This window comes from Canis lupus, chromosome 12, assembly GCF_048164855.1.
Source record: "Canis lupus baileyi chromosome 12, mCanLup2.hap1, whole genome shotgun sequence".
Taxonomy (NCBI): Eukaryota; Metazoa; Chordata; class Mammalia; order Carnivora; family Canidae; genus Canis; species Canis lupus.
In genome coordinates this window covers 29,568,813-29,596,085 of record NC_132849.1, presented here as the reverse complement: position 1 = coordinate 29,596,085, position 27,273 = coordinate 29,568,813, and the positions used below count along the sequence as shown (strand labels likewise).

Below are 27,273 nucleotides of genomic sequence, written 5' to 3'. Positions count from 1 at the left end.
CTACTCAGCAATCAAAAGGAATGAGATATTGGTGCATGTAACCACCTGGATGAATCTTCACAGCATTATGCTGAAAGAAAAGATCTAATCCCAAAGGGTTGCACATTGTATGATTCCATTCTTGAAATTACAAATGGCAGGAATGGAGAACAGATTGATGATTGCCAGGGGGTAAACAGTGAGTGAGTGTGGGAGGGAAGTAGGTGCATTTATAAGAATAATACAAGAGATACATAAGGTGACACCATAAGGTGACACCATAAGGTGACAGAAATGTTCTGTAACTTGACTGTATTGATGTCAATATTCTCATTGTGATATTGTAGTGCAGTTATATGAGATGTTACTATTGGAGAAAACTGGGTAAAGGATAATTGGGAACTCTATATTATTTCTTTATGCAACTTCTAATACCTAAATGTAGTCTACAATTATCTTTTACTAAAAAGTTTAATTTAAAAATATATTGTTTCTTCAATAATGGATCTATCATACTATTTTTAATAGCTGCTGACATTTTGTATAGAATGCCTTATTTTAGCCTATATCCTATAAGCCTGGGTGGAGGGATTTTTGTTTGTCTATTTATTTGTTTTGTGTTTTGTTTTGTTTTTTTTTTGGTAAAAATTAGGGAAAGTAGGTAAAAATGAGAAGTGTTTTCTTTCTTTGAAACAAACTAATCCTTAAAACTGTTTTTGTATTTTATGTTAAAAAGAAATATCCTTTCCTGGGAGTTTTACTCTTGATTCTGATGGGACTCTGGGGGTCAGCAAGCTATGGTGGGGGTCTCTAAGCTCCTGTGACAGGCTATGAACAGTCTTTCATTTTCTTGTATTTGACAGCACCAAATCCACCCTAGAAATGCCCTCAAATATTTTTGTTATTGTCTGAGTTTGAGGGCATCACCTATTTTTTTCCCTCTTGTACATTTCCTTTTCTTTTCTTCAGCCTCCTCCTCCTCGCCTCTCTAACTCTTTGACTTAATAATCAAGTTTTCACTTAAGTAGTATTTGCCATGGAAAGTTCCAGAGCTTTCCTGGGTTAGGTATTCTGTGATGTAGACTGCACACAAAAATCCAAGTCCACTGTCATGCTGATTTAAATTGAAGTTAGGCTTTCTAGGAAAAGAGGGTGTGGTTTATGATATTATCGAATACTCAACCATTCATATCAAGAGAAGCAAAGAAACCAAAATCCACAATGATTTTGTTTGAAACCTATAACCTAAAAAATACATTCATGAACACACTGTAAGCATCAGAGGAACTGCCTAGAGTGAATTCAGTTGTTCACGAAGCTGACTGTTTGGCAGCCCTGTTTGTCCAGCTCTGGGTCCCAGGCACACAGAGAGGAACCAGGCCCTGTGGCACATTCACTGTGCTGTGACATAGACCGTGGCCACTTAATGACAACGACAAAGACAACAGCCAGCCTCCTGAAGCCCTTACCATTGCCAGACCCTGAGAGCTTCCTCCCCTGTGGCCCCTGGGGACTACAGTTCCTGTCACCTCTGCAGAGGAGGGCACTGAGATAGAGGGCAGGGGGTTCCTCCACCTGCCAGAGCCCCATAGCTTACGGGGCTCGGTCCCTGGAAAATGCCTAGCAGAATGGGTCCACAGTGCTATAACTGTGGGGCAGCAACTCGAGACTAATACATGTTTTCATTTTGGATGAAATGAGGACCAATGTAAGTCCTCGTGAAAACCCATCTACTTGTTTTTTAAGCAGTGTTGTAATGTTTAGTCCAAAAAGATAGCGTCTGGCTAAGGTTCTTGCGGACAGCGATGAGGAACAGCACCATCATTGCTTTTACCTTTTCAGTCATTTGGGGCTTAGAGTCTTAAAAACAACCTGTTTTCTTAGGTTGGTTAAACAACCACTGCCTACATGTCAATGTTCGTTGTATGTTAATTTCCATTGATATAGCAACTTATCTCTTACATCAGGTTTTGAGAGTTTCAGATCTGAATTGTTAGGTTTCTGGCAAATCTGAAAAGATCCTACACATTATGCATGTCTCTTTCTTTTCCTAAACTTTAGTGTCTCTTTTTGTGATTTTTTTTTTTTTAATTTTAAGGGACCACGGAAGGATAACATCACAAAATAAGCTCAGTAATGAAAAATATGTTGCTGTTTTTCTTCCTCCTGCCTTTCTTGCTTCCCTCTTTCAAGGGGAATGGCATATGGAAGGGAAGGGCTGCAGCCTGTAAGGCTCACCCTTGACCTCCAGGATACTGGCCCACAGCAAACAGTGGGTCTCAGCAAAGTGCACACACCTCTCCTTGCTGAGTGGGTGCTCACCTGGGAGCTCCAGGAGGCCTCATTTCCCAAAACATAACCTCAGGCCTGCCCATGAGCCTGCCTGAACTCCCAGAGATGACAGTCCCTGAAGTTGAGTGTAGACACTGAAAGGACATCAAAAGCATGTAAAATGAAAATAGCTTTACCATGTGTTATCATCATCATCATCATCATCATCATCATGGCAGTTAGTAATAGTCATCATGCCAAGCATATTGCTACATTCTTTCCATGTATCATCTCATTCAGTGCTTCTAAACCTACCCCTGGAGGAATGGCTAAAACACCCCCAGAGTTTCTGATTCAGTAGGATTAGGGCTGAAGAATTCGCATTTCTCACAGGTTCCTATGAGACAAGGATCCTTGCTAGTCCTCATCTCTTAAGTCTAAATTAATCTGTCTAACACAACCCCATTTTACATTGAGGAAAAGGCAAGAAAAACCAGGGAACTTGACCACAGAGCTCATGGTGACTGACTGTTAGCATCTGTTCAGCGCAGTTAATTTTTTGGAGGATGTAGTAAGTGTCTAAGAAAGCCCTAGACAGACCCCAAGGCTAAGGACTAGTGAGTTGTGGCATGTATGGCATAGGTTTGAGAATCAGGCATGGGAGGCCAGGAAGATCTGGGGTGATGCCTGTGAAAAGAGCAGCCTTGGAGGGTGCTTTTATGAGGAGTATGGGGTCCTGCTATTATCAGGAGAGAACAGTGCTGGAAAGACAGCCAGGGAAGGAGTTAAGGACCCATTTGGTGGATTACTTTCTCCCTTTGCTGGCTTCCTGGCGTCAGCACACCATGGCTCTGTGTGGGATTCTGTCCACACCATGCCCCTTCTTCACCCCTTTAGGCTCCTCTTCCGTATTTCCCATAAAAGGGGAAGGGATAGTTGAAAAGTGCAGGAAGAAAGCAAACAACAAGTTTTTCTTTTTGATTTTGTGATAGACCCTTTGGACACATGAAATTTAAAAAGAAATAAACTAAAGAAAAAGTTTCACATAATTATAGGAAAGGAAAGAAGACTCATGAATAACATGAAAGCTTTTTCTAGATTTGTCACAAACTAATTAATTCAGATTGGAAGATTTGAGAACCCAAGGAGAGGCTTGGCAATATGAAAAGTGAGGTTGCAGACTGGTGGCCCCCTGGCCAGATTCTACTGATATGTTTTGTTTGGCTCACATATTTTGAAAAATATTCAAATCAGTTTACAATGTGGGAGTTTTCATACGAAAGCCTTTGGTTTACACCTTTTCATGAGGAATAGGGAGTGCTAGTATCAGGGTTGTGGCAGGTTGGTAGCTGATCCTGTGAAAGGATATGGTTCTTGGTCCCAGCCCTGGCCAGCATATCAACCCAGTCTAGAAAGTTCTCGACCCAGACTTGGAGCATCACCACTCACCAGCTGGGTCACTTTGGGGTCGGCATTTGATGGACTCTTCCTCCTTACCTGCCCCCAGCTGCCTTGTGTGTGTGACAGCACATCATAAACACGAAGCAGGGATCCCTGGGTGGCGCAGAGGTTTGGCGCCTGCCTTTGGCCCAGGGCGCGATCCTGGAGACCCAGGATCGAGTCCCACGTCGGGCTCCCGGTGCATGGAGCCTGCTTCTCCCTCTGCCTATGTCTCTGCCTCTCTCTCTCTCTGTGTGTGACTATCATAAATAAATAAAAAAAAAAATTAAAAAAAAAAAATAAACACGAAGCATAGTGGACCTGTAAGGGGGATTCGCAACAACAAGGCACTCTTGGTCAAGTGGGCATTAGGAAGAGATGCTTAGTGACAACCTGTGGACAGGGAACAGAACCCACATAAGGGAAGTGCCCTGCTAAGACAGTGCCACCCATTTATTTCCTTAAAAAAATTTTTTAAAGGTGTTTTAAAAATCTGTTTTCTAAAATTATTATGATTATTTTACAAGATCCATGCAGTCTACATGGTGCTTTATAGGGTGTATCCAGCTACAGCTGGCGCACTTCGGGGGGTTTTATGGCAAATTATTCTCGGATTACTCTTTAATGCAGCAAGGTCTGCCTGTTGTCTGAGCTCCCTGGGTCATATAGAAAACCCTCAGACTTGATACAAAACAGCTGCCTTAGTCAGCTGTTCCAAAAAAGGAGCATTTTTAGGTCAAAGCAGCAGGAAAAAGGTTTTTGTAACTGGTGGACATTTTGAAAAATGTTAAATTACTCTTTCCTTGCCATTAAAATGTGATTTAATTTTGTTATTAACAAATTGTGTAAATCTGAAAAGAAGTACTCTGAGTGGGAGTTTGTTAAATGCATTCTGGCAATACTTACAGTATGTTCTGAAGGGGTTGTTCTCCAGGGAGGGCACCAGCACAAAATTCCAGCTGACCTCCATGTCCCTGGGCCTCAGCCCTGGCTGGCCTGGGGTCAGGGGGCCAACCCCTAGGCCTCTCTCCTCTCTCTCTTCTGGGTTCCTGCTGAGACCAGCAACAAAAGGGTCAATTGTTTGAGGCCTCCCTTTGTCTCAGGGGGCTCTCTGGGCCTCTCTGAATGCCAAAGCATCTCTGTGCACGTGGGTAAGTGCATGTGTGCACCTCTGCATGAATGTGTGTATGTGCATATGTGCCAGTGCATACATATGTTTGCATCTGAGTACTGTGTAAGCATGTGTGCATGGATGTGTGCACATAACACATGCTTGTTGGGATATGTGCACACATGAGTGCTGTACGTGTGCATGCATATGTGCAAGTGGAAATGCATATGCATGCAAAAGTGTGCGAGCACACATGTGTGTATTGGGTCTAAGTGTGCACACGTGTGTATATCTGCATGCCTATGCGTGTGTAAATCAGTCATAAAGTGTGCACATGCGCAGGTTGCATGCATGTCTGTGCAGACACAGGCAGTAGTGAGACTTGTTTAAAGCATTTACGAGTTGCTGATGCTTCTTAGCAGGGCGGGGGCTCAGAGAGGCCTATCTAGCTAGGTTCCTAATGCCAGGGAAGACGATTATCTCTGGCCCAACTCTGAGCAGATTACACAGTTGCCTTTATCTTGTATTTGCTATGGTATAGAAACCTCAGAGAATTGTCTACCTCCCCTGCTTTCTCTAGGGCCAGATAATATGTAGGAGTGAAAAAGAGCAGACATAAAGAGTCTCCTGACTCATGTTCCAACCTGAGATGTCATGGCAAGGCCTATTAGGACTTCTCTACACTGTTCCAGCATCTTGTCAGGACTGCCTAATTGGATCCAATCCCTTTGCTTGGGGTTCGGATCATCTTGTTCCCTAGCATGTCTTTACCTGGCCTGTTCACACAGAGCCGTGCGGGACGCCGTGGCTGGTCTGGTGACTCCATGATTTGTACTTTCTTTCTTCACAAAGATGTCCTTTTAAAAATGACAACAGAACATATTTGATTCTGAAGCCAGGAAAATATGAGTAAAAGTGCTTAATTGAAATTTATCTCTCTGAAGGATTTATCACCCAGCTCCTTTTAACCAACACGGCCATCACCAAAAACTTCCTCTGCTTTTTTATTTTTGTCTCTCCCATGCCCATTTTCTCTCCCTGCTCCAGCAAAGTCATATCTTTCAACTGTGGAAAAGCCACAAATTAAGGAGTACTCTAAAGCTTATCAAAATATTCAGTTAGTAAAATTATCTTATAATTAGCCTAACTGTAAGCCAGAACTTTTTAACTCCAGGAAATGTAAAATTACGTGGCATGTGAAATCGTAAATTACTCATCCTGACCTTTTGGCTGCGGTTTCTGTTTTTATTTCCTTCCTAAATAATTTCCTCCTTGTTCTTTAAATTCTTGATTATCCCTGAGGCATCTTCCTTTTTCGTTTGCTTAAATCTCAAAAAGCTATACTCCTGATTTAGTTGATAGACAATTGTATATATTCAGGTGAATGTGATGTGAAATCAACTTGATGTCCTATATTTCACGCCTTCACTTCTAGATAATCTTTTTGTAAAATTAAGCCTATCCTCTCTGAGTCCTGATGGTTCACTGACGTCGGTTCTGCATTTGGGGTATGCATAGTGATAACATACAGCTGAATCATTTGGGAGCTGAGCTATTCCGACAATAGTTGAGGGATTCTGCAGTGTGTCTAGCTAGACAGAGGTGTTGGGCTTCCTTTCTTTTTTTTTTAATTTAATTGAAGTATAGTTGACATATAATATTATATTCATCCCAATGACCCTTGTGTCATCCAGGGTCCAGGAAAACCCCATGGAAATAATCTCCCCACCCCACTGCCAGTGGGGCCGACATCAGGAAACTGCCAGTGATGTGTTGGGGATGTAAGAGTTCACCTTAGGTAGACTTTTGCCGAGATGATGCTTGGATTTTTAACTGCTCTCAGTTCCTTAAACTAGTAGTGCCATAGTTCAGCCACAGTGAGTTGATGAGACATATATAGGCATGATTGAGGCTGATCATTTTTACATGATACTTTCTAAGTTCCAAAAATTAATTTAGAAATTAAATTTTGGAAAATGAAGAGTGGCTCAGTCAATTGAGCATCCAACTCTTGATTTTGGCTCAGGTCATGATCTCAGGGTCGTGGGATCAAGCCCTGAGTTGGACTCTGTGCTCAGCAGGGAGGCGGCTGGGAATCTCTTCCTCTGTCTTCTGTTCCTCTGCTCTGCACTCTCTTTCTCTCTGTCTCTTAAAGTAAGTAAATAAATAAAATCTTTTAAAAAAATTTGGAAAATGAAAACATTTTCGTAAATGGGGTATTGCCTATATATAATGGTAGTAGTGGTAGTTACTATTTACAGAGTTTTTCCTATCTATATCTATAAGCAGTGTGCACGTGCATGTGCATGCACACAAAAATAGAAAAACTGCTTAATCCTTACATGAGAAAATAATTATTTGCCCATTATATAGTTGCAGACACTGTGGCTCTGAGAGTTTAAATAACTTGATGCCCATGCAGTCAGCAGTTGAACTCCTGTGGCCTGACTCTTCTGGAATCTGCTACTGATCTTGCATGAACTAGCTGAGGTCCATGCCATATGATTGGATCCCCACTTATGCTGGAGAGGTTCCCATGACACTCTCACAGAGTAAAAAGCAAATCACAGTGTCACCTTGGTCTCTGCTTGTTGCTATGTCCAGCGATCCTGTGCACTTTCTTTAGATGCCATATATGTAGTGTGGGCTCAATCTCTTTGCTGTCCTCAGAGGTGCAGTTTGCTGGCCTTGAGCTTATGGAATCCGTGTGAAAGTTGTACAGATCGCCTGGCAAGACTCTGGCCTGGGTAATCAGTCCCCCTCATGGCCTGGTCTCTACTCAGCACTCCTAGGGCAACAGGGTAGGGAAAGAGCTACTCCTGGGACCCGGGTATGGCAAACTTCAGAATCAGCCACACACTGAATCCCATCCTTTCACGGCTTTGTCTCAGAGCTGAAAGAGCCCTGTTTTGCTCATACAAACAGGGAGTAGAATGGTGGTTGCTGGGGGCTGGGGGTGGGGGAAGCAGGGAGATGTTGGTCAGAGTGTATAAACTTTTAGTTGTAAGATGAATAAGTTCTGGAGATTTAAGGCATAGCATTGTGACTATAGTTAACAATACTGTATTGTATACTTGAAATTTGCTAAGAGAGTAGATCTTAAGTGGTCTTACCAAAAAAAAAAAGGAAGAGAAAAAGTAACTATGTGAAGTGATGGATGTGTTAATTAATGTGATAACATACAGTAATAATTTCACACTGTATATGTATATCAAATCACTATATTGTATACATTGAATATATACAATTTATTTGCCAATTATATTTCAATAAAAATTTTTTAAAATTAAATTTAAAAAATGTAAAGAAAAAAGGGGAAAAAGGCAAAAAAAAAAAATCTCTTATAACAGGGAAGTCTTTCCAGATGAGAGACACATGAAATATTTTAGGTGTCTCTAAGACCATTTCAAAATATGACTATCTTTTAAGATCTATGTTGAAATGAAAGATCTATCATTAAAAGGTGTTATTTATGAAGCATAAACAGTAGGAAATTTTAGGAAATGTTTTAAAAATAACGGACCATAATAAGTTAATTTTCCTGTGAATTCATCATACTTTTAATATTGTTTAATATGTATTTTCCCTCTCTTTTTAATTACAGCTTGGGTTGACGATAGCCATTCGCTATAGTCACAGGTAAAGTTAAATTTTTTCTTTCTCTCTTAAGGGATAAACTTACTGGTTTATAGCTTTTGATTTGCTCAAGTCTGTGGGTTTTTGAGCTTCATTTTGATGGCTACTCTACCCATGGTATCAGTTCACAGCAATTAGAATTGTTCTAGTTGCTTGATTGGTGAGGGTTACTGGTAATTTGGAGGAATAGGGTTTTTACGTAAAAGTGGTGGTAGGTAGTATATTTCTTTTAAAACAAAAATGTGGAGATCCCTGGGTGGCTCAGTGGTTCGGCGCCTGCCTTTGGCCCAGTGCATGATCCTGGAGTCCCAGGATCAAGTCCCACGTCGGGCTCCTGGTGTGGAGCCTGCTTCTCCCTCTGCCTGTGTCTCTGCCTCTCTCTCTCTCTGTCTATCACGAATAGATAAATAAAATCTTAAAAAAATAAAAATAAAACAAAAAATGTACTGCTGTAGGGGAGGGACACCAGTGATTTTTGGGGAACGTATTCCGTGTAGGAGTAAGAACAGAGATCGGAGATGTCCTGCATGAGAGATGGAGGCCAGGCAAACAGAAAGCTGGGTGAAGCCTTGTTAGTGAAGCCTCTGAGCTCCAATGGGGGCCCCCGTCTTGTCTTAGGTACACCTTAGAATGGCTAATAGCTCCATTTTTTGTCTTTATGATTTCTGCCTTTTTCTCAAGTGCATCAATCATGTTTATGAAAAACGCTGATTTCTTGTACTAATATTCATAAAAATGTATTAAGATGTTGAACTTGCTTAATATTCCGTCTCAATGGAGGGGCAACAAACAATGTCCCTCCTGCCCTTACAACAAACTGCTCATGCCTGAGTGAAAAGTGCCACCCGCTGATCAGTGTCATCTGGCCAGCTCTCCACAAACAAACCATAGTTACTTCAAATGAGATTGCCTGTAACAGGTTGTATGTACTTGTTTACATTTAACTGTGACTCAAGCCATAAAGTGGGCAATCATAGAAGCCTCGAAAAGTTGCTGGTGCCCTGTGTGGGGTAAAGCGGGAAGAAGGCAGGACTGGGAAAGAACCACTCAGAACCGGGAATGAGTGTGTGGGAAGAAACGTGTTCGTGCTGGACATTTCTGGATACTCTTGGGAGAAAGCTGCTCCAGGGAAGCTCAAGATTTCTTTTATGCTTTGGGATCATAGGTGTGCCTGGTGCTTGCACATGGCCAGGCAGAGCATCCTGCAGAAGCACCTGTTCTCTGGCTAGCACAGCCAGGCTGCTCCCAGTGACAAGATGTACTACTGCTCTGCACTGAGGAAGCATGGTGTGGACAGTGGATCCTGAACTGCTGTGGGCTGGGTACTGGGTGGGTGTGTGTTTGGCGGGGGCAGATATTACCCTTTCCATTCTTTTCCTTTGGCAGAACTTTCCTCATATCTGCGTCCCTCTTATCATGAACGGTAGCTGCCTGTTTCTGCTTGAGAGCTAAAGGTGTCTCTTCCCTAAGAAACCTAAGGTCTTGCTCTAGTTCGGAGAACAAACGTGTGCTCGTATCTGCAATGGTGAGGGTTACTCTGTGGCTCTGTGGAAAGTTCTAACTCGGGCAGAAACTTAGAGTATATATGGAGCTTGAGAAAAAAAGCTTTGTTTTTAATACTTGGTGAGGCTGAGGGGACTTTTGCCAAACATTGACCTTTTCGAATCAGGTAAGGTAGCAGAGCAGGGTAGACCTGACAATAAGATAGCAGGTCCGGGCAGAATGGTGCTTTTGCCCCCGTGCTTATATGGGGTCTGTGTTGTGGAAAAGATTCCTGCTCACCTTGCTCTCGGCCACAGCAGGTGCCTGGCATTGTTCTGTATGGTTATCAACACCTCACTTCATTGGTGGGGACTATTCTCTGGGCTGAACATGTTCTTCATTTGGGAAGGGAAATGTATTCTTTCCCTGATTGGGTAGTGATTTAGTTATACCTGCCTTACTGTGGGATTGCGGCAGTGGGTGGTCTCTGGAAGGAAGCCCTTTGCTAGGATTATGAACGGCATCTTCCTTTGGTTCTACCTTCCCCAAAGTGGCCCAGTCTTGCTGAAGAAGTGCAGTTAGTAGACAGTGGTTATGAGTAAAAAGATGGACACTCTGAGCCATGGCCCTTCAGGAGCTAAGGATAGGAGCTCCATTGCCAAGAAGAGAAAGAATGATGTTGGGGCAGTTAACAAAAGTCTGTTTTAGAAAGGAAAGAACTAAAAAAAAAAAAAAAAAAAAAAAAAAAAGAAAGGAAAGAACTTTGGAATTATTCATCCTGTGACCACATTTATGGAAACCCAGTTCCTATGGCTGCCTGATATCACTGAGCTACCATTAATCATGCTTGCATGTTCTGTGGGATAGGGGTTTGGAAAGGCAGTGAAGATGGCTTGTCTCTGCTTTGCAGGGTCTAGGGCCTATGTTGAAAGGCTCAGGGCTAGGGACAGAGACTTCCAAAGGCTCATTCACTTGTGTATCTGGTGGGTGATGCTGGCTGATGGCCGGAAGTCTCTGTTCCTCTCCACACAGCTCTCCATGTCGTCTCTACATGAGTTAATTTGGGTTTCCCCACAGCATGGTGGCTGGCTTTCTCTGAGTGAGTGTCCTGGAAAGGGAGAGCCTGGTGGAAGCTGTTTCCTTTCTGTGATCCAGCCCAGGAAGTCACATAGCATCACTTCCACCTTATTCTTTTGGAGCAGTCACAATGGCCCATTGGCATTCAGAGGGAGGAAGCAGAGACCCCACTTCTCAGTGGAAGGAGTGTTGGTCACATTGTAACAAGAACATGAGATGGGGGGTGGGGGGGAAATCATGTGGTCATTTTGGGAAAATACTATCTGCCACAGAGCCCAGCTGACTGATGGAGTACTTATTTAAAGCCCTTGTGAAAGGAAGTTTTTAAAACATTTTATTTAAATTCAATTTGCCAACATATAGTATAAAACCCAATGCTCACCTCATCATGTGCCCTCCTTAGTGCCCGTCACCCATGAAGGGAAAGTTAAGACACTGTGCTGGCTACATGGTGCTTATGAGCTGGGGATGCACAATGAGTATGTGTGAAGAAGACTTAAGGATAGACACAAATCTTATGAGAGAAGGCAAATCAACCAAAGGAGGCTTCTTAGAGGAAGCGAATCCTAAACCATCCTCATGGAAGGCAGGCTCAGTGGGCTCAGGCAGGTGCTCCTGCAGGCTGGTAATACTGGTCCTGGAGGCACACATACTCTTTAAATGACTGACACTTATTTGGAGGGGAAACAGAGTGTGTGAGGAGAGGTGTGGAGAGATGGAATAGATCCTGGCCGCCTTAGCTTGTCTCCAGTAGTTCAGCCCCAAACCCAAACTTAGGAGCTACCCCTCAAAACAAAAGCCCTGCACTAAAGTGGATGGAATGTACGGGGCAGATTTGGCCACTGCCTGTAGCACCTGGGCATACCTCTTTGGGGTCCAGGGATCCACCTGACGGCAGGACAATGTGCTTCTATTGTCTTCTGGCAGGCCACCTACTATGCTCTCAGGAGATGTCCCCTTACTGTGTTTCCAGGGAGGTTTGCCTTCAGCTCTCCTATCCCCCATCTTGATTCTGAGGTGTTCAGTTCAGAGCAGGGAGACATGGAAATTTATATAAATGCAGCAGACAAACAAAAATCTACGAGTTACAATGGAAAGTAATGAGTTGAGGAGGAGAAAAGAAGACATCTGCTGAGACTCTCTTGCAGGCCCCAAGTTCCTTCATCATTTACCCTGGGGCCTGAGGACCCTGGAGACAGTGGCAGCCCAGCAAAGCCAGTATTCACAAAAGGCTCCCCACAGCAGGTGAGTGTCCCCTGAGCAGAAGTCTAAAGACTTTAGGAGCAGAAAAAAATAACTGGAAGTGATTGCAGTAACTCGGACAATGTGGAGACTTTTTTGGCTTGGGTGAGCCTCTGGCAAAGTGTAAATATCCTTTTCACACATCCTATTCACCTAAACATGGAGGAGGTTATTGAGGAGCATCTGACCTGTCCATGTACCAACATCTTAGACACAGTGGAAATGCAGAAGGCATTAGCAGAGGTTGTATTTTCCAGAAATGATTTCTGAAATATAAGGAATTCTTATGTTAAAGTTCCAGGAAGCACAACAGTATCTGTAGATCTGTGATGGTGAGGAAACCATCTTCTGGAAACCCCCAGTTTGCAGGAACCAATGACTCTTAATTAGGTATCATGAAGAGCCATTGGCAGGTCAGGCTATACCATCTGGCCCTCACCCCATGTTCTTTGTCTTGTCTCTGGAATCAGCGGCCACAGGAGGAATTGGCCTTCCCTCTCAGAAGCCTGTAGATCATCAGGTCACCTGGTGGTGGCTCTTCTGGCCCTCTTGCTGCCTGGCCCTGTCACCCACTTCTGTCCTCAGAGAGAAGGAAGAATGTGAAGTGTGTGGGTTTTTGATTGTGTCTCTTCTTTAAAAAAATCCTGCTCCTGCAGGGAGGATCCTGCTCCTCAGGATTCTGAGCTTATTAGATTAATTGAAGCTTCAATATTTTTGTTGATCACTTTTTTTTTCTGGTAAAATATACCTAACATAAAATTTATTATTATAACCCTTAAAATAGGTTAAAAAGTATACAGTTCAGTGGTATCAAGTACATTCACATTCTTGTACAACTGTCACCACATCCATCTCTAGAACTTTTTCATCTTCCAAAAGTGAGACTCAATAAACATTAGTGTTTTCCCCATCCCCTACTACCTTCAGCCCTTGGTAACCTCATTCTACCTTCTGTTTCTGAATTTGACTACTGTAGGAACCTCATAAAATATTTGTATTTTTGTGTCTGGCTTCTTTCACTTAGCGGAATATCCTTAGGGTTAATTCATGTTGTAGCATGTGTCAAATTTCCTTCCTTTATAAGGGTGAATAATATTCCATTGTATATATATTGTGTGTGTGTGTGTGTGTGTGTGTGTGTGTCTATATGTCTATATATCTTTTAAGGCTGAATAATATTCCACTTTTTGCTTATCCATTCATCTGTCAATAGACATTTGGGTTGTTTCTGCCTTTTGGCTATTGTTAATGATGTTGCTAATAACATGAATATGCATAAATCTCTTTGAAACTTTGCTTTCCATTCTTTTAAGTATATACCCGGAAGTGGAATTGCAGGATCATATGGTAATTATATTTTTAGGTTTTTGAGGAATCGCCACACTGTTCTTCTGTTGATTAGTTTTTAAAGTGGAGTTGTATCCTACGTGTATGTTGTTTTGTTCACTTCAAAAGCTCACACTTGCTATTGAGAAATGGTTTTCATTTTTATTGTCATGTCTACCCAGAATCCCGATGCTGAAATTGAGGGCTTCCTATGTCCTCATAGGAAAGTGGGTAAGGATACTTTTGGAAGCAAGGTTTGGGGCTTGAGGTTCTAATCACCAGGTCTGTTTCCCAAATTCTAATAGGAGTGCTAGGGCAAAGAGCCATGGTGTGACCCTCCTGTAGTAGATGAGGGTGCGATGAAAGGAAGGTAGTAGGTGAACGTGGCTCCCAAAGACATCATTGGAGATGGGTTCACTTAGGAGTGGGTTGAAGGGAGGGACTTAAAGGACATGAGTGTGCAGAGGAGGGGAGGAATTACTAAATCCTATAAACTTGGTGGGCAGGCAGTGCCTCTCAGGCTCCCATGGACAACTGGGGCAGAGCAGCCAGGAACAGGGGGCCCTTGTGTAGCAAAAGAGGGGCTTAAGGCCCAAAGGATATCTGGTTTTGTTTTTATACATCTGCATTTTTGCTATAACCATCAAATCTCCCTTGTTATGATGAACATAGTTAGAATATCCTTTCCTCCGATTCCCATACTAACACTTGCACACCTCAACCACTCCTACCCCTGCCCTCAGACATGCTGGTTCAGCCTTTAACTCCTTCTAGACCAGTAACACTAGACCTGGTTGTGTGATGTAGGAGTGCGTGTGTGTGTGTGTGTGTGTGTGTGTGAGAGAGAGAGAGAGAGAGAGAGAGAGACATCATGTAGGGTCAGGTGCTAAGGGGTCAGGAGGTGGAGAATGACATAGTCATATTCTGATGGTATAGATGAACCGAGCAAGGAAGAGCATTGACTGTCATCGACTATGCATTTGACAACAGGTCCTGGACACATTTCATTTATTGTCATGGTGTTTTAATTTATTTTTGTGAAGTCAAGTCATTTTCACAGAGTGGAAAAATTGTCTCTTGATGTTCATTCCCCACTGCTTGGCTTGAGGTTTTTGAGTGGAATCCACACAGTGGTGACAGCTGGGTAACCCCCAGAAGTGCCCTTTGCAGATAACAGCTCTCGGGGCCCCACCACCCACACGGTGGGGAAATTGTTCCCACTGTGTGGGTGTTTTGTTTTTTTCTTTTTCTATAAGTTTGAAAGAGAGTTTAGAAGTTCTTCCTGTCTGTCACTGTGCACTAGCCAGGAGAAACCTGCTCCCTCCTGGTGGGAGCTCCTGGGCAAAGATGAAGTGGCTCAGAAGTGATCATCCTGGGGATCCCTATGTGGCTTAGGGTTTAGCACCTGTCTTCAGCCTAGGGTGTGATCCTGGAGTCCTGGCATCAAGTCCCACATCGGGCTCCCTGCATGGAGCCTGCTTCTCCCTCTGCCTGTCTCTCTCTCTCTCTCTCTGTCTCTCATGAATAAATAAATAAAATCATAAAAAAAAGAACTGATCATCTTACTTTTGACTCTCACTTCTCTGATACAATGGAGAGGCTCTGTAAACCCACAGCATGGCATTTTTGCACATGGCACTTGTGTCCATGTTTCTAAGAATAGCCCACGGAAGCAGGGTAGGAAAGCAGTGAACTAGCCCTTGACAGAATTAGTTTGTTATTTGTTTCTGTTGGTTGTTTCTTTAATAAACAAGGAAGGAAGCAAATTTTCCACTTGGCTCTGTTAAAATTGAATGGAAGTTCACAGAGGTTTGTCTTTTAGATCAAGCCTAAAGATGTTTCTTTCCCACAACTGACTTTTTCTGTCAGTCTCTTATAGGTCCTAACAGGGTCAAATTTGGTACCCTGTCACAGGCCTTTGACCTAACCCTAATTTTGGAGTTACAGGTGCCAACCCCCCTAACAGGCTTTGGTGTTCTCAGAGGGCTGATGAGAAGGAGGAAGGATTGGGGAGCTTGTGTGTGATCATCAGTCCCAGAGAAGTGGGCAAGTTGACAGTTTGACGATCCCTGAGCTGGACTTTGGAGGGCATGGCCTTACAACGAAAATGCAGACCCCATGATTAAATGTCATTCTGAGACTGCCTTAGGGTGTTTGCTTTGAATGAGCCAGAGGGCCTAGCAAGAAGTGAAGGGGTCATGTACTTTTGTGTTCTGATTTAGATTAGAAGTGGAGTTTGAAGTTCATAGATGAATCAGAATGCTTATTGAATGGACAGGCTGCCTCAATGAACAAATGAAATTGTCATCTTGAAATACAAAGGGAGGGAGAGACAAGAAACAGGGCCATCAGGCCTATTGGACTTTGATTTCAAGTGTTGGCAAATACTTAGCAACTCCCATTTGGAGCTGGTTTGATCTTGTGGAGACAGCTGGGGGACACTGTTGTTCTCCAAATTTTGTAAAAATAAACAAAGATGCCTTTCTGCCCTTTTTCTCCCTTCCAGGGAATAGTTGTTTCTGTCACTGTGGCTTTCTGGCTGACTGTTCCATCTGTCTCTTTTTTAGACTTCACAGTGAGGCCCCAGCCAGATTTATACACAGGGTTGCCAAGAAATTTATTCAACCCGAATGGCATAATCTTAAAAGCAAAGCCGTCTTTTGGAAGGTGGCATTTTTAAGATAACCTTAACACAAAATATGGCCCCTGAAGAGCAGAATATGCATACTCGCAGGGTGTCTGAATTATATGATCTTACTCAGTGAGATCCCCCAACACTGCAGATATGTTGTTGGCATTTTATGGCTGAGCTTGGCCTGGGCATGTGGATGTGCCTGGAGAGTGGTAGATATCTTTAAGGTCCAGGGGAATAAGGGATAGGCAGATGTGCCTTCCTGTGCCTCTCCCATCTCCTTTAATCTTTTGTCTGGTTTTAATTTGGTGGCCTTGTTCTCCAAAGGCATTTTGGTCCAGGCTCTCAGCCATTTCCCCAGTCAAACCTGCTTATCATATGTCTGTTGCCACACCCATAGGATGATCTCTGGGAGGATATTTTGCCTGCCAGTAAGAGGATCTTTCTCAAGTACATATCTAATTATGCCCCTCCAGTCAAAAGCTTCCATAGGCCACCAAGCAGAATTCTGACCCCAGACTTCATCTCCAACCTGTCTCCTCAAATTTTGGAGCCCTGAGCGTCCTGCCTGTTCCACCTCTGGCTCTTGCTGTTTCCTTTGAAGAATTAACTTCTCTTTTCTCTTATGCATTCATGAACTCCTCCTCTAGTGGCCCCTTGGATGGAAAATATGTCACCTCATTTTTAAAAATTTGTCAAAGAACCATGCTCCTTTCTATTGTTAGGGCTCAGGACTGACCTCAACTTTGTGTCTTTTCCTTTCTATATCAGGGAGCAGGGTGAAGAGGCAGACTGCATTCTTGTCTCCCTCTCACATCAGAACACATGGACTCAACAACCCTGCACTTAGAGCCAGGGCCATTTGGCAAAGCCATTTTGTATGGATGAGTTTGGAAGGAATTGGTCAGTCTTTCTTTTAAGAATGACCACTCCCTTATTTTCAAAAGGATAAGGCACCTAACTTAAATTGACCCAGAGATTTGACAAAACTCCAATTCAAACATAGAAACATAAATGTAAATATTTTGCATAATGATAAGCTAATTCAAAGAATGACAATCTAATTAAAAAATTTATATGTAAAGGCAAAAACAACTTTGAAAGAATTGAAAGACTTACACTACCCAACTTCAAGATTTACTATAAAGCTATAGGAATCAAGACAGTGTGGTGCTGATAAAAGGATAGATAGACCAGTCAAACAGAATGAAGATCCTAGAAGAAGACACACACATAAATGATCAATTGATTTTCAAGGGAAGCCCTAAGATAACTCAATGGAGAAAGAATATAAATGGTACCAAACAACTGAACATCCTTTAAAGAAAAAAAAACCCAAGGCCCTCAACCCTTACCTTACAAAATGTATAATAACGAACAAAAATAGGTCATGCACACAAAATAAAACCTAAAACTGAAAACCTTATAGAAGAAAACATAGCCGCAGATCTTTGTGACCTTGGGCAAGGCAAAGATTGCTTTGGACACAAAGAGCATAAACTATGAAAGAAAAGTTGGTAAAATGGATTTTATCAAAATTAAAAACATCTGCTCTGTGAAAACCACTGCCTAGAAACTACAAGCCACAAACCAGGAGAAAATATTTTCAAAACATATCTGATAAAGGACTTGTATCCAGAATATGTGTAGAACTCTTAACAGGTCTTTAAACAAGAAAGCAATTTAATACATGGGCATAAACTCTTGAGCTGATACTTTACCAAAGAAGAGACACAAGTGAGATGGCAAAAGAGATGGCAAATAAACACATGAAGAGACACTCAACATCGTTAATCATTAAGGAAATGCAAATTAAGACCACAATGAGATACCATTACACATATATCAGAATGGCTTAAACACAAACACACACACACACAAATCCCCTCAAAACAACAAAAACACAAAACCACAAAATCCTGACAATATAGTATGAAGGTGCTGATGAAAATATGGAGTAATGGTAGCTCTCCTACACTGGTTGGTGGGAAAGCAAAATGGTGTGGCCGCTTTGGGAGATACTTTGGTAGTTTTTTGTAATGTTAAACGTCACCTTACCATATGACCCAATGACTCCACTTCCAGGTAGTACTTACACAAGAGAAATGAAAACATTAGCCCATACAAAGACTTTATGCAAATATCTATAGCGGCTCTGTTCACAGTTGCCTGAAAGTGAAAACGATCTCAAATACCCTCCACCTGGGAAGTGGATAAACCAACTGTGGCCCATCTACACAGTGAAATAATACTTGGCAATAAAAAGGCATCATGTTGAGTGGAAGAAGCCAGACTCCAAAGAAGCCAGACTCCTGTATGCTCCAATCATATAGCACATGCTGTATGATTCCATTTGCATGACATTCTAGAAAAGGGCAAACTCTGGGAAGAAAGTGGGGAAGGGGAGGGTTAACTAGAAAGTAGCATGAGGAATTTGTGTGGGGAGTGATAGACATATTCTAAATCTTGATTATGAGGGTTACATGACTGTATGTTTTTTCTAAATGCATAGAACTATAACAACACCTGAAAGAATTGAATTTTACTGTAAGTGAATTAAACCTCAGTGAACTTGAATTAAAGAGAGCTAAGATAGAGGGAAGCTTGAGCCATTCTTGTGCAAGACCACTTTTTCTGAGGCCACGTTAATAGTCCTGTGTCCAAATGCTTCTGAGTATGGAATTGTGTTTGGTATGTCCAGGGTGAGGAGTCAATTTCATCGTTTTTCTCACTTGATGGTTTTCAATGAACATGAGCTGTTAGGGTGTAACTGTATGCAGTCTAACTTGCTGGTCTTTCTAAGGTTTTCCATGTAAACCAGTTCACAGGTGCAGTTAGAATTTTGTCAACCGTGGACTTTTCAGAGAGAAAGCTGCTCGACCGAGGCCCTCGTAGTGGGGGCAGTTCAGCCTGAGGTGGTTGGGTTTGACCTTATTCTTCACTCACTTGGTTGCTGCCAGGAAGGGGGTGCCCAGGAGGGGTGGTAGGGGGCTGCCAGAGCCCGCCCTCCATGCTGTGGTTCACTGAGCCCACAGGGGGCGCTGGGATGACATGTTGGGCTTAGCCTGCGCCCCTCTGTGGAATGGCGGTCCCCAGCGCAGGTGCCTGAGGTCACGTTCCAGGAGGCACTGCTCATCTCATCCATCTGGAAAACTCATCGGCTGGCTGGTCTCTCCCTGGAGACTCAGGGAATGGGGTGCAGCTGTTTCCAGATCTCACCAATGAAAGAATAGTGAGAAAACAGCTCTGCGCCCCGCCCCCCTCTGGCTGCTGAGGCCAATGTGGCAGGTGTCACCCCAAGTCCCACTTGGTTGATTTCCGCTGAGCACTGGGCAGGGGGCAGGGCCCCAGGCACCCAGTGAACGGGCTGTGCAATGCACCGGGGCTAAGGGCAGACAGGGAAACCAGCCTGGGTGAAGATCACCAGCACACTCCTCTTTGTGCTGAGAGGAGCTTCCACTCACCGAGGGCCGGGGAGACAGCTCACAGTACACTGTCTAGGCTAGTGTTTATGACAGCCAAGCCAGGTGGGGGGAAGTGCAGGGTCCTTCTCTATATTCCCTTGACTGGGAACATAATGCCCTGGTCCAGCGGACCATCTATAGTGAACAAGCAATTGGTCATCACCCATTTTATGGGAGGAGAGTTTACTAAGGCCCTGGTCATGTTTCTGTTAAGTGGGAGAGGACAGAGGGGTTTTCTGATCAGCCTGATGTGTTGGGGAGCCTCTTTCACAGGCTGATTTTCTATGGCAAGCTTGGCTTAAGGTTCTACACCCCCCTCTTCCTGAAGACTGTTTCTCAAGTTTTAATGTACAATTAAGTTGGCAAGACATAATCCTGAGGCTCTGTTAAGCTAGCCATAGGAAATTCTAGATTTACTTCCCTTTAGTCACCAGGGTGACTCATTTATAGGTAGTTTTTCCTGTATGAAAGATGCTTTGGCCTCTTATGTGACTCAAACTATCTATGCATCTGGAACATTCTATACACAGAGGACTGGGCCTGTGGAAGACCTGAGGAGTCTCCGGAAGGGGGTGGCATGTATGCCATCCGCTGTGGGCCCAAGGGGGAAGGAATCATGTGAGGTAGCTCTTTTTTCTGATGTATCTTATCACTTAGATTTTGCTTCCTGCTGAGGTTGGTAGAGCCTCAAGTGCCATACAGAGAAGGAAATATGTAAATTTACACTCCTGAGTCTTGTAGATGTGACTGCTTATCACAGTGGCTTTTTCTGTTATACAAGACAGATTCTACCTCCTTTGAGTTTGTGGTGGGTGGAGATGGTGATGGGGTGTTAGCGGTACAGACAGAGCCACATTTATATCCTCATGTGTAGGCATCCACAGATGTCCACAGCATTCCTCCTCCAGAGAACTAATTGCTCCTTTGTCCACATTCCCAACTGTGTTGGCCTCTTACATGGTGGTACATCTTGTGGTTATTTATTTATACTCCTTCTAGACGGTAGTTCTAAATCAGGGGATTTTGTGCCCCAGGGACATTTGGTGATATGTTTGGTTGTCCCAACTTGGGGACGGGTACTACTACCATTCAGTGGGGAGAGGCCCAGAGATGCTGCTAAGCATCCTATAATACACACAGGATAACTCCTCACCACAGAGAATGATCTTTCCTAAAATGTGAATAATCCCAAGGTGGAGAAACTCTGCTCTAACCGAGAGCTTCTCAAGGTCAACGCAGTGTTTATTCCTCTTTCGATCTTCAGGGTCTGGCATGTGTTCAGTCAGCAGAGATTGATTCAAATCCATTATTAAGAGGCTCACATGCTATGTTGGCTTTTGTGTTGACAAAATGCTCTCCTGAAAACCTCTTTGTCCTCTTTTGTTTGCCTGTTTGTTTAAACATGGAAATCAAATCAGCTTTCAATTAATCATGCTAATGGGCAGGAGAGAATGGTAGCCTCTCTTACATGGCTATCACCCAGAATGCATTTATGGTTGTCTCTGCAACGGTATAGAAGTACAAATCAACAATCAGACTCATTTGTCACTCTCTGGAGCCAGCCCCCTTCCACCTTAGTTTGGCTGTCATTGGAGACACATGGGAGGGCTCTGCCCTGTTGATAATCCACAAGGTGTGACAGGTAATCAGGAGGCAATTGATTATTTTACCTTGACTGTCCTATTTCCAGTCTTCTCACTTCTTCCCCTTTATAAAATCTAAAATGAAAAAAAAATCCAGGACACTAAAAAAATTCCAATTGAATGTAAATTCATTTGTTTGTTCATTCATCTAATATTTACTGAGTATCTACCGTGTGTAGCTAAAGGTGAAAGCATACCATGTCTGCCTCTGGTGACTCTGGTGGGAACACTGTATGGTAAGGGTGCTAAAGGAAGCGTTTGATGTAATAAGGCATGAATGTATGTATGCGTGTGTATTTGGGGGTGTGTGTAGTCAGCTGTGCCAGGTTCTATAGAATGGGCTGGAGGCAACTTCTGAAGGAGGAAGGGGAGATTGGCAGGCAGATGGCAGCTGGAGGATATGATTAGCATTGCCAAATTCTAGACCCCCTCCTATCTGTAGCTGTTTGTGATTGTCCATGCAAAGACTATTTCCTCACAAAGGAGGTAGGATATGATGGTTTTATACTAAGTAGTTGTGGGGATTCGAACTCATGCCTCTCCCAGCAGAAGACATGTTTCCCAAAGTGTGTCACCAACACCACTAAAAGTCCCAAGGATGATTTCATGTGACCTCTAGCTCTATTTCAGACTCAACCCCAGAGAGGACTCCTTGTTTTCTGGTCACTCACAAGGGGTTTTGGTCTGGTGGGAGAGCAATTAGATGATGTTTGGGCTGGAAGGGACAGTTAATGCTGATGGAAAAAGACTTTCTGGGCAGGCTGTGGCAGAACGCACCTGGAGGAAGGAGAAGGAGGAAAACCAACTGGGACGCCTGGGTGGCTAATAGGTTGAGCGTCCGCCTTTGGCTCAGGGCATGATTCTGGGGTCTTGGGATTGAATTCCACATCAGGCTCCCCGCAGGGAGCCTGCTTCTCCCTCTGCCTATGTCTCTGCCTTTCTCTGTGTCTCTCATGAGTAAATAAATAAAACCGTTAAAATAAAAAAATAAAATACATTTACTTAAGTAAAAGCTGAGTACATGGATAGAAGAGCATAAAGAAGACTTCAGGTGCTGTGATGATGTGACGAAACAAGGGCCATCCATGTAGTGGTAGTCTGGAAAGTGCCCACTCAACCCCAGGGGAGAGGTCATCCAGGAGGGACTAGAATTTTCTCCATTTTCATATTCCTACTTGAGAAAGGGGAGGGAGGCAGTGGTCTCTGTCCCACTAGTGTAGGGTAAAGGATTCAGATACCACTGCTCTCTGCTCAGCCTGCCCCCACCCCCAGTCCTTCACACCTGTTGGGCAGGCACTGGTAGGGTGGGGAAGGCAGCTACCCACCTGTATTCCAAGAAATTCTTTCCCATTTGAAATAGTTGACTGAAGGGCCTATATTATTTGAAAGGAAACCATTTGGGATATTTTCTGTAATAAAATTTTTAATTATTTTTTATTGTGATTAAAGCACATAAAATTTACTATTTTAACTATTTTATTTATTTTTTTTTTTTTTTTTTTTTTTTTTTTTTTTTTTTTTTTTTTATTGGTGTTCAATTTACTAACATACAGAATAACACCCAGTGCCCGTCACCCATTCACTCCCACCCCCCGCCCTCCTCCCCTTCTACCACCCCTAGTTCGTTTCCCAGAGTTAGCAGTCTTTACGTTCTGTCTCCCTTTCTGATATTTCCCACACATTTCTTCTCCCTTCCCTTGTTTTCCCTTTCACTATTATTTATATTCCCCAAATGAATGAGAACATATAATGTTTGTCCTTCTCCGACTGACTTACTTCACTCAGCATAATACCCTCCAGTTCCATCCACGTTGAAGCAAATGGTGGGTATTTGTCATTTCTAATAGCTGAGTAATATTCCATTGTATACATAAACCACATCTTCTTTATCCATTCATCTTTCGTTGGACACCGAGGCTCCTTCCACAGTTTGGCTATCGTGGCCATTGCTGCTAGAAACATCGGGGTGCAGGTGTCCCGGCGTTTCATTGCATTTGTATCTTTGGGGTAAATCCCCAACAGTGCAATTGCTGGGTCGTAGGGCAGGTATATTTTTAACTGTTTGAGGAACCTCCACACAGTTTTCCAGAGTGGCTGCACCAATTCACATTCCCACCAACAGTGTAGGAGGGTTCCCTTTTCTCCGCATCCTCTCCAACATTTGTTGTTTCCTGCCTTGTTAATTTTCCCCATTCTCACTGGTGTGAGGTGGTATCTCATTGTAGTTTTGATTTGTATTTCCCTGATGGCAAGTGATGCAGAGCATTTTCTCATATGCATGTTGGCCATGTCTATGTCTTCCTCTGTGAGATTTCTGTTCATGTCTTTTGCCCATTTCATGATTGGATTGTTTGTTTCTTTGGTGTTGAGTTTAATAAGTTCTTTATAGATCTTGGAAACTAGCCCTTTATCTGATATGTCATTTGCAAATATCTTCTCCCATTCTGTAGGTTGTCTTTGAGTTTTGTTGACTGTATCCTTTGCTGTGCAAAAGCTTCTTATCTTGATGAAGTCCCAATAGTTCATTTTTGCTTTTGTTTCTTTTGCCTTTGTGGATGTATCTTGCAAGAGGTTACTATGGCCGAGTTCAAAAAGGGTGTTGCCTGTGTTCTTCTCTAGGATTTTGATGGAATCTTGTCTCACATTTAGATCTTTCATCCATTTTGAGTTTATCTTTGTGTATGGTGAAAGGGAGTGGTCTAGTTTCATTCTTCTGCATGTGGATGTCCAATTTTCCCAGCACCATTTATTGAAGAGACTGTCTTTCTTCCAATGGATAGTCTTTCCTCCTTTATCGAATATTAGTTGCCCATAAAGTTCAGGGTCCACTTCTGGATTCTCTATTCTGTTCCACTGATCTATGTGTCTGTTTTTGTGCCAGTACCACACTGTCTTGATGACCACAGCTTTGTAGTACAACCTGAAATCTGGCATTGTGATGCCCCCAGATATGGTTTTCTTTTTTAAAATTCCCCTGGCTATTCGGGGTCTTTTCTGATTCCACACAAATCTTAAAATAATTTGTTCTAACTCTCTGAAGAAAGTCCATGGTATTTTGATAGGGATTGCATTAAACGTGTATATTGCCCTGGGTAACATTGACATTTTCACAATATTAATTCTGCCAATCCATGAGCATGGAATATTTTTCCATCTCTTTGTGTCTTCCTCAATTTCTTTCAGAAGTGTTCTATAGTTTTGAGGGTATAGATCCTTTACATCTTTGGTGAGGTTTATTCCTAGGTATCTTATGCTTTTGGGTGCAATTGTAAATGGGATTGACTCCTTAATTTCTCTTTCTTCTGTCTCATTGTTAGTGTATAGAAATGCCACTGACTTCTGGGCATTGATTTTGTATCCTGCCACGCTACCGAATTGCTGTATGAGTTCTAGCAATCTTGGGGTGGAGACTTTTGGGTTTTCTATGTAGAGTATCATGTCATCGGCGAAGAGAGAGAGTTTGACTTCTTCTTTGCCAATTTGAATGCCTTTAATGTCTTTTTGTTGTCTGATTGCTGAGGCTAGGACTTCCAGTACTATGTTGAATAGCAGTGGTGAGAGTGGGCATCCCTGTCTTGTTCCTGATCTTAGGGGAAAGGCTCCCAGTGCTTCCCCATTGAGAATGATATTTGCTGTGGGCTTTTCATAGATGGCTTTTAAGATGTCGAGGAATGTTCCCTCTATCCCTACACTTTGAAGAGTTTTGATCAGGAATGGATGCTGTATTTTGTCAAATGCTTTCTCTGCATCCAATGAGAGGATCATATGGTTCTTGGTTATTCTCTTGCTGATATGATGAATCACATTGATTGTTTTACGGGTGTTGAACCAGCCTTGTGTCCCAGGGATAAATCCTACTTGGTCATGGTGAATAATTTTCTTAATGTACTGTTGGATCCTATTGGCCAGTATCTTGTTGAGAATTTTTGCATCCATGTTCATCAGGGATATTGGTCTGTAATTCTCCTTTTTGGCGGGGTCTTTGTCTGGCTTTGGAATTAAGGTGATGCTGGCTTCATAGAACGAATTTGGAAGTACTCCATCTCTTTCTATCTTTCCAAACAGCTTTAGGAGAATAGGTATGATTTCTTCTTTAAACGTTTGATAAAATTCTCCTGGGAAGCCATCTGGCCCTGGACTCTTGTGTCTTGGGAGGTTTTTGATGACTGCTTCAATTTCCTCCCTGGTTATTGGCCTGTTCAGGTTTTCTATTTCTTCCTGTTCCAGTTTTGGTAGTTTGTGGCTTTCCAGGAATGCGTCCATTTCTTCTAGATTGCCTAATTTATTGGCGTAGAGCTGTTCATAATATGTTTTTAAAATCGTTTGTATTTCCTTGGTGTTGGTAGTGATCTCTCCTTTCTCATTCATGATTTTATTAATTTGAGTCTTCTCTCTCTTCTTTTTAATAAGGCTGGCTAATGGTTTATCTATCTTATTAATTCTTTCAAAGAACCAACTCCTGGTTCTGTTGATCTGTTCCACAGTTCTTCTGGTCTCGATTTCGTTGAGTTCTGCTCGAATCTTTATTATCTCCCTTCTTCTCTTGGGTGTAGGATCTATTTGCTGTTTTTTCTCTAGCTCCTTTATGTGTAAGGTTAGCTTTTGTATTTGAGTTCTTTCCAGTTTTTGAATGGATGCTTGTATTGCGATGTATTTCCCCCTTAGGACTGCTTTTGCTGCATCCCAAAGATTTTGAACGGTTGTATCTTCATTCTCATTAGTTTCCATGAATCTTTTTAATTCTTCCTTAATTTCCTGGTTGACCCTTTTATCTTTTAGCAGGATGGTCCTTAACCTCCATGTGTTTGAGGTCCTTCCAAACTTCTTGTTGTGATTTAGTTCTAATTTCAAGGCATTATGGTCCGAGAATATACAGGGGACAATCCCAATCTTTTGGTATCGGTTCAGACCCGATTTGTGACCCAATATGTGGTCTATTCTGGAGAAAGTTCCATGTGCGCTTGAGAAGAATGTGTATTCAGTTGAGTTTGGATGTAAAGTTCTGTAGATATCTGTGAAATCCATCTGGTCCAGTGTATCATTTAAAGCTCTCGTTTCTTTGGAGATGTTTTGCTTAGAAGACCTATCAAGTATAGAAAGAGCTAGATTGAAGTCACCAAGTATAAGTGTATTATTATCTAAGTATTTCTTCACTTTGGTTAATAATTGATTTATATATTTGGCAGCTCCCACATTCGGAGCATATATATTGAGGATTGTTAAGTCCTCTTGTTGAATAGATCCTTTAAGTATGATATAGTGTCCCTCTTCATCTCTCACTACAGTCTTTGGGGTAAATTTTAGTTTATCTGATATAAGGATGGCTACCCCTGCTTTCTTTTGAGGACCATTCGAATGGTAAATGGTTCTCCAACCTTTTATTTTCAGGCTGTAGGTGTCCTTCTGTCTAAAATGAGTCTCTTGTAGACAGCAAATAGATGGGTCCTGCTTTTTTATCCAGTCTGAAACCCTGCGCCTTTTGATGGGGTCATTAAGCCCGTTCACATTCAGAGTTACTATTGAGAGATATGAGTTTAGTGTCATCATGATATCTATTCAGTCTTTGTTTTTGTGGACTGTTCCACTGAACTTCTTCTTAAAGGGGAATTTTAAGAGGCCCCCTTAAAATTTCTTGCAGAGCTGGTTTGGAGGTCACATATTCTTTTAGTTGCTGCCTGTCTTGGAAGCTCTTTATCTCTCCTTCCATTTTGAATGAGAGCCTTGCTGGATAAAGTATTCTTGGTTGCATGTTCTTCTCCTTTAGGACCCTGAATATATCCTGCCAGCCCTTTCTGGCCTGCCAGGTCTCTGTGGAGAGGTCTGCTGTTACCCTAATACTCCTCCCCATAAAAGTCAGGGATTTCTTGTCTCTTGCTGCTTTAAGGATCTTCTCCTTATCTTTGGAATTTGCAAGCTTCACAATTAAATGTCGAGGTGTTGAACGGTTTTTATTGATTTTAGGGGGGGATC

The 27,273-nt window shown here is 42.6% G+C and overlaps 1 protein-coding gene across 4 annotated transcripts in view; it reads left to right on the top strand.

Moving 5' to 3' along the window:
• ACOXL (acyl-CoA oxidase like) overlaps nucleotides 1-27,273 on the top strand; it is a 353,848-nt gene that overhangs the window by 85,592 nt on the left and 240,983 nt on the right. For all 4 annotated transcript variants that reach the window (XM_072770257.1, XM_072770256.1, XM_072770255.1 and 1 more), the window contains exon 10: nucleotides 8,406-8,440. In XM_072770257.1, the coding sequence (XP_072626358.1) occupies nucleotides 8,406-8,440 (35 nt within the window). The remainder of the gene's footprint in view (nucleotides 1-8,405; nucleotides 8,441-27,273) is intronic.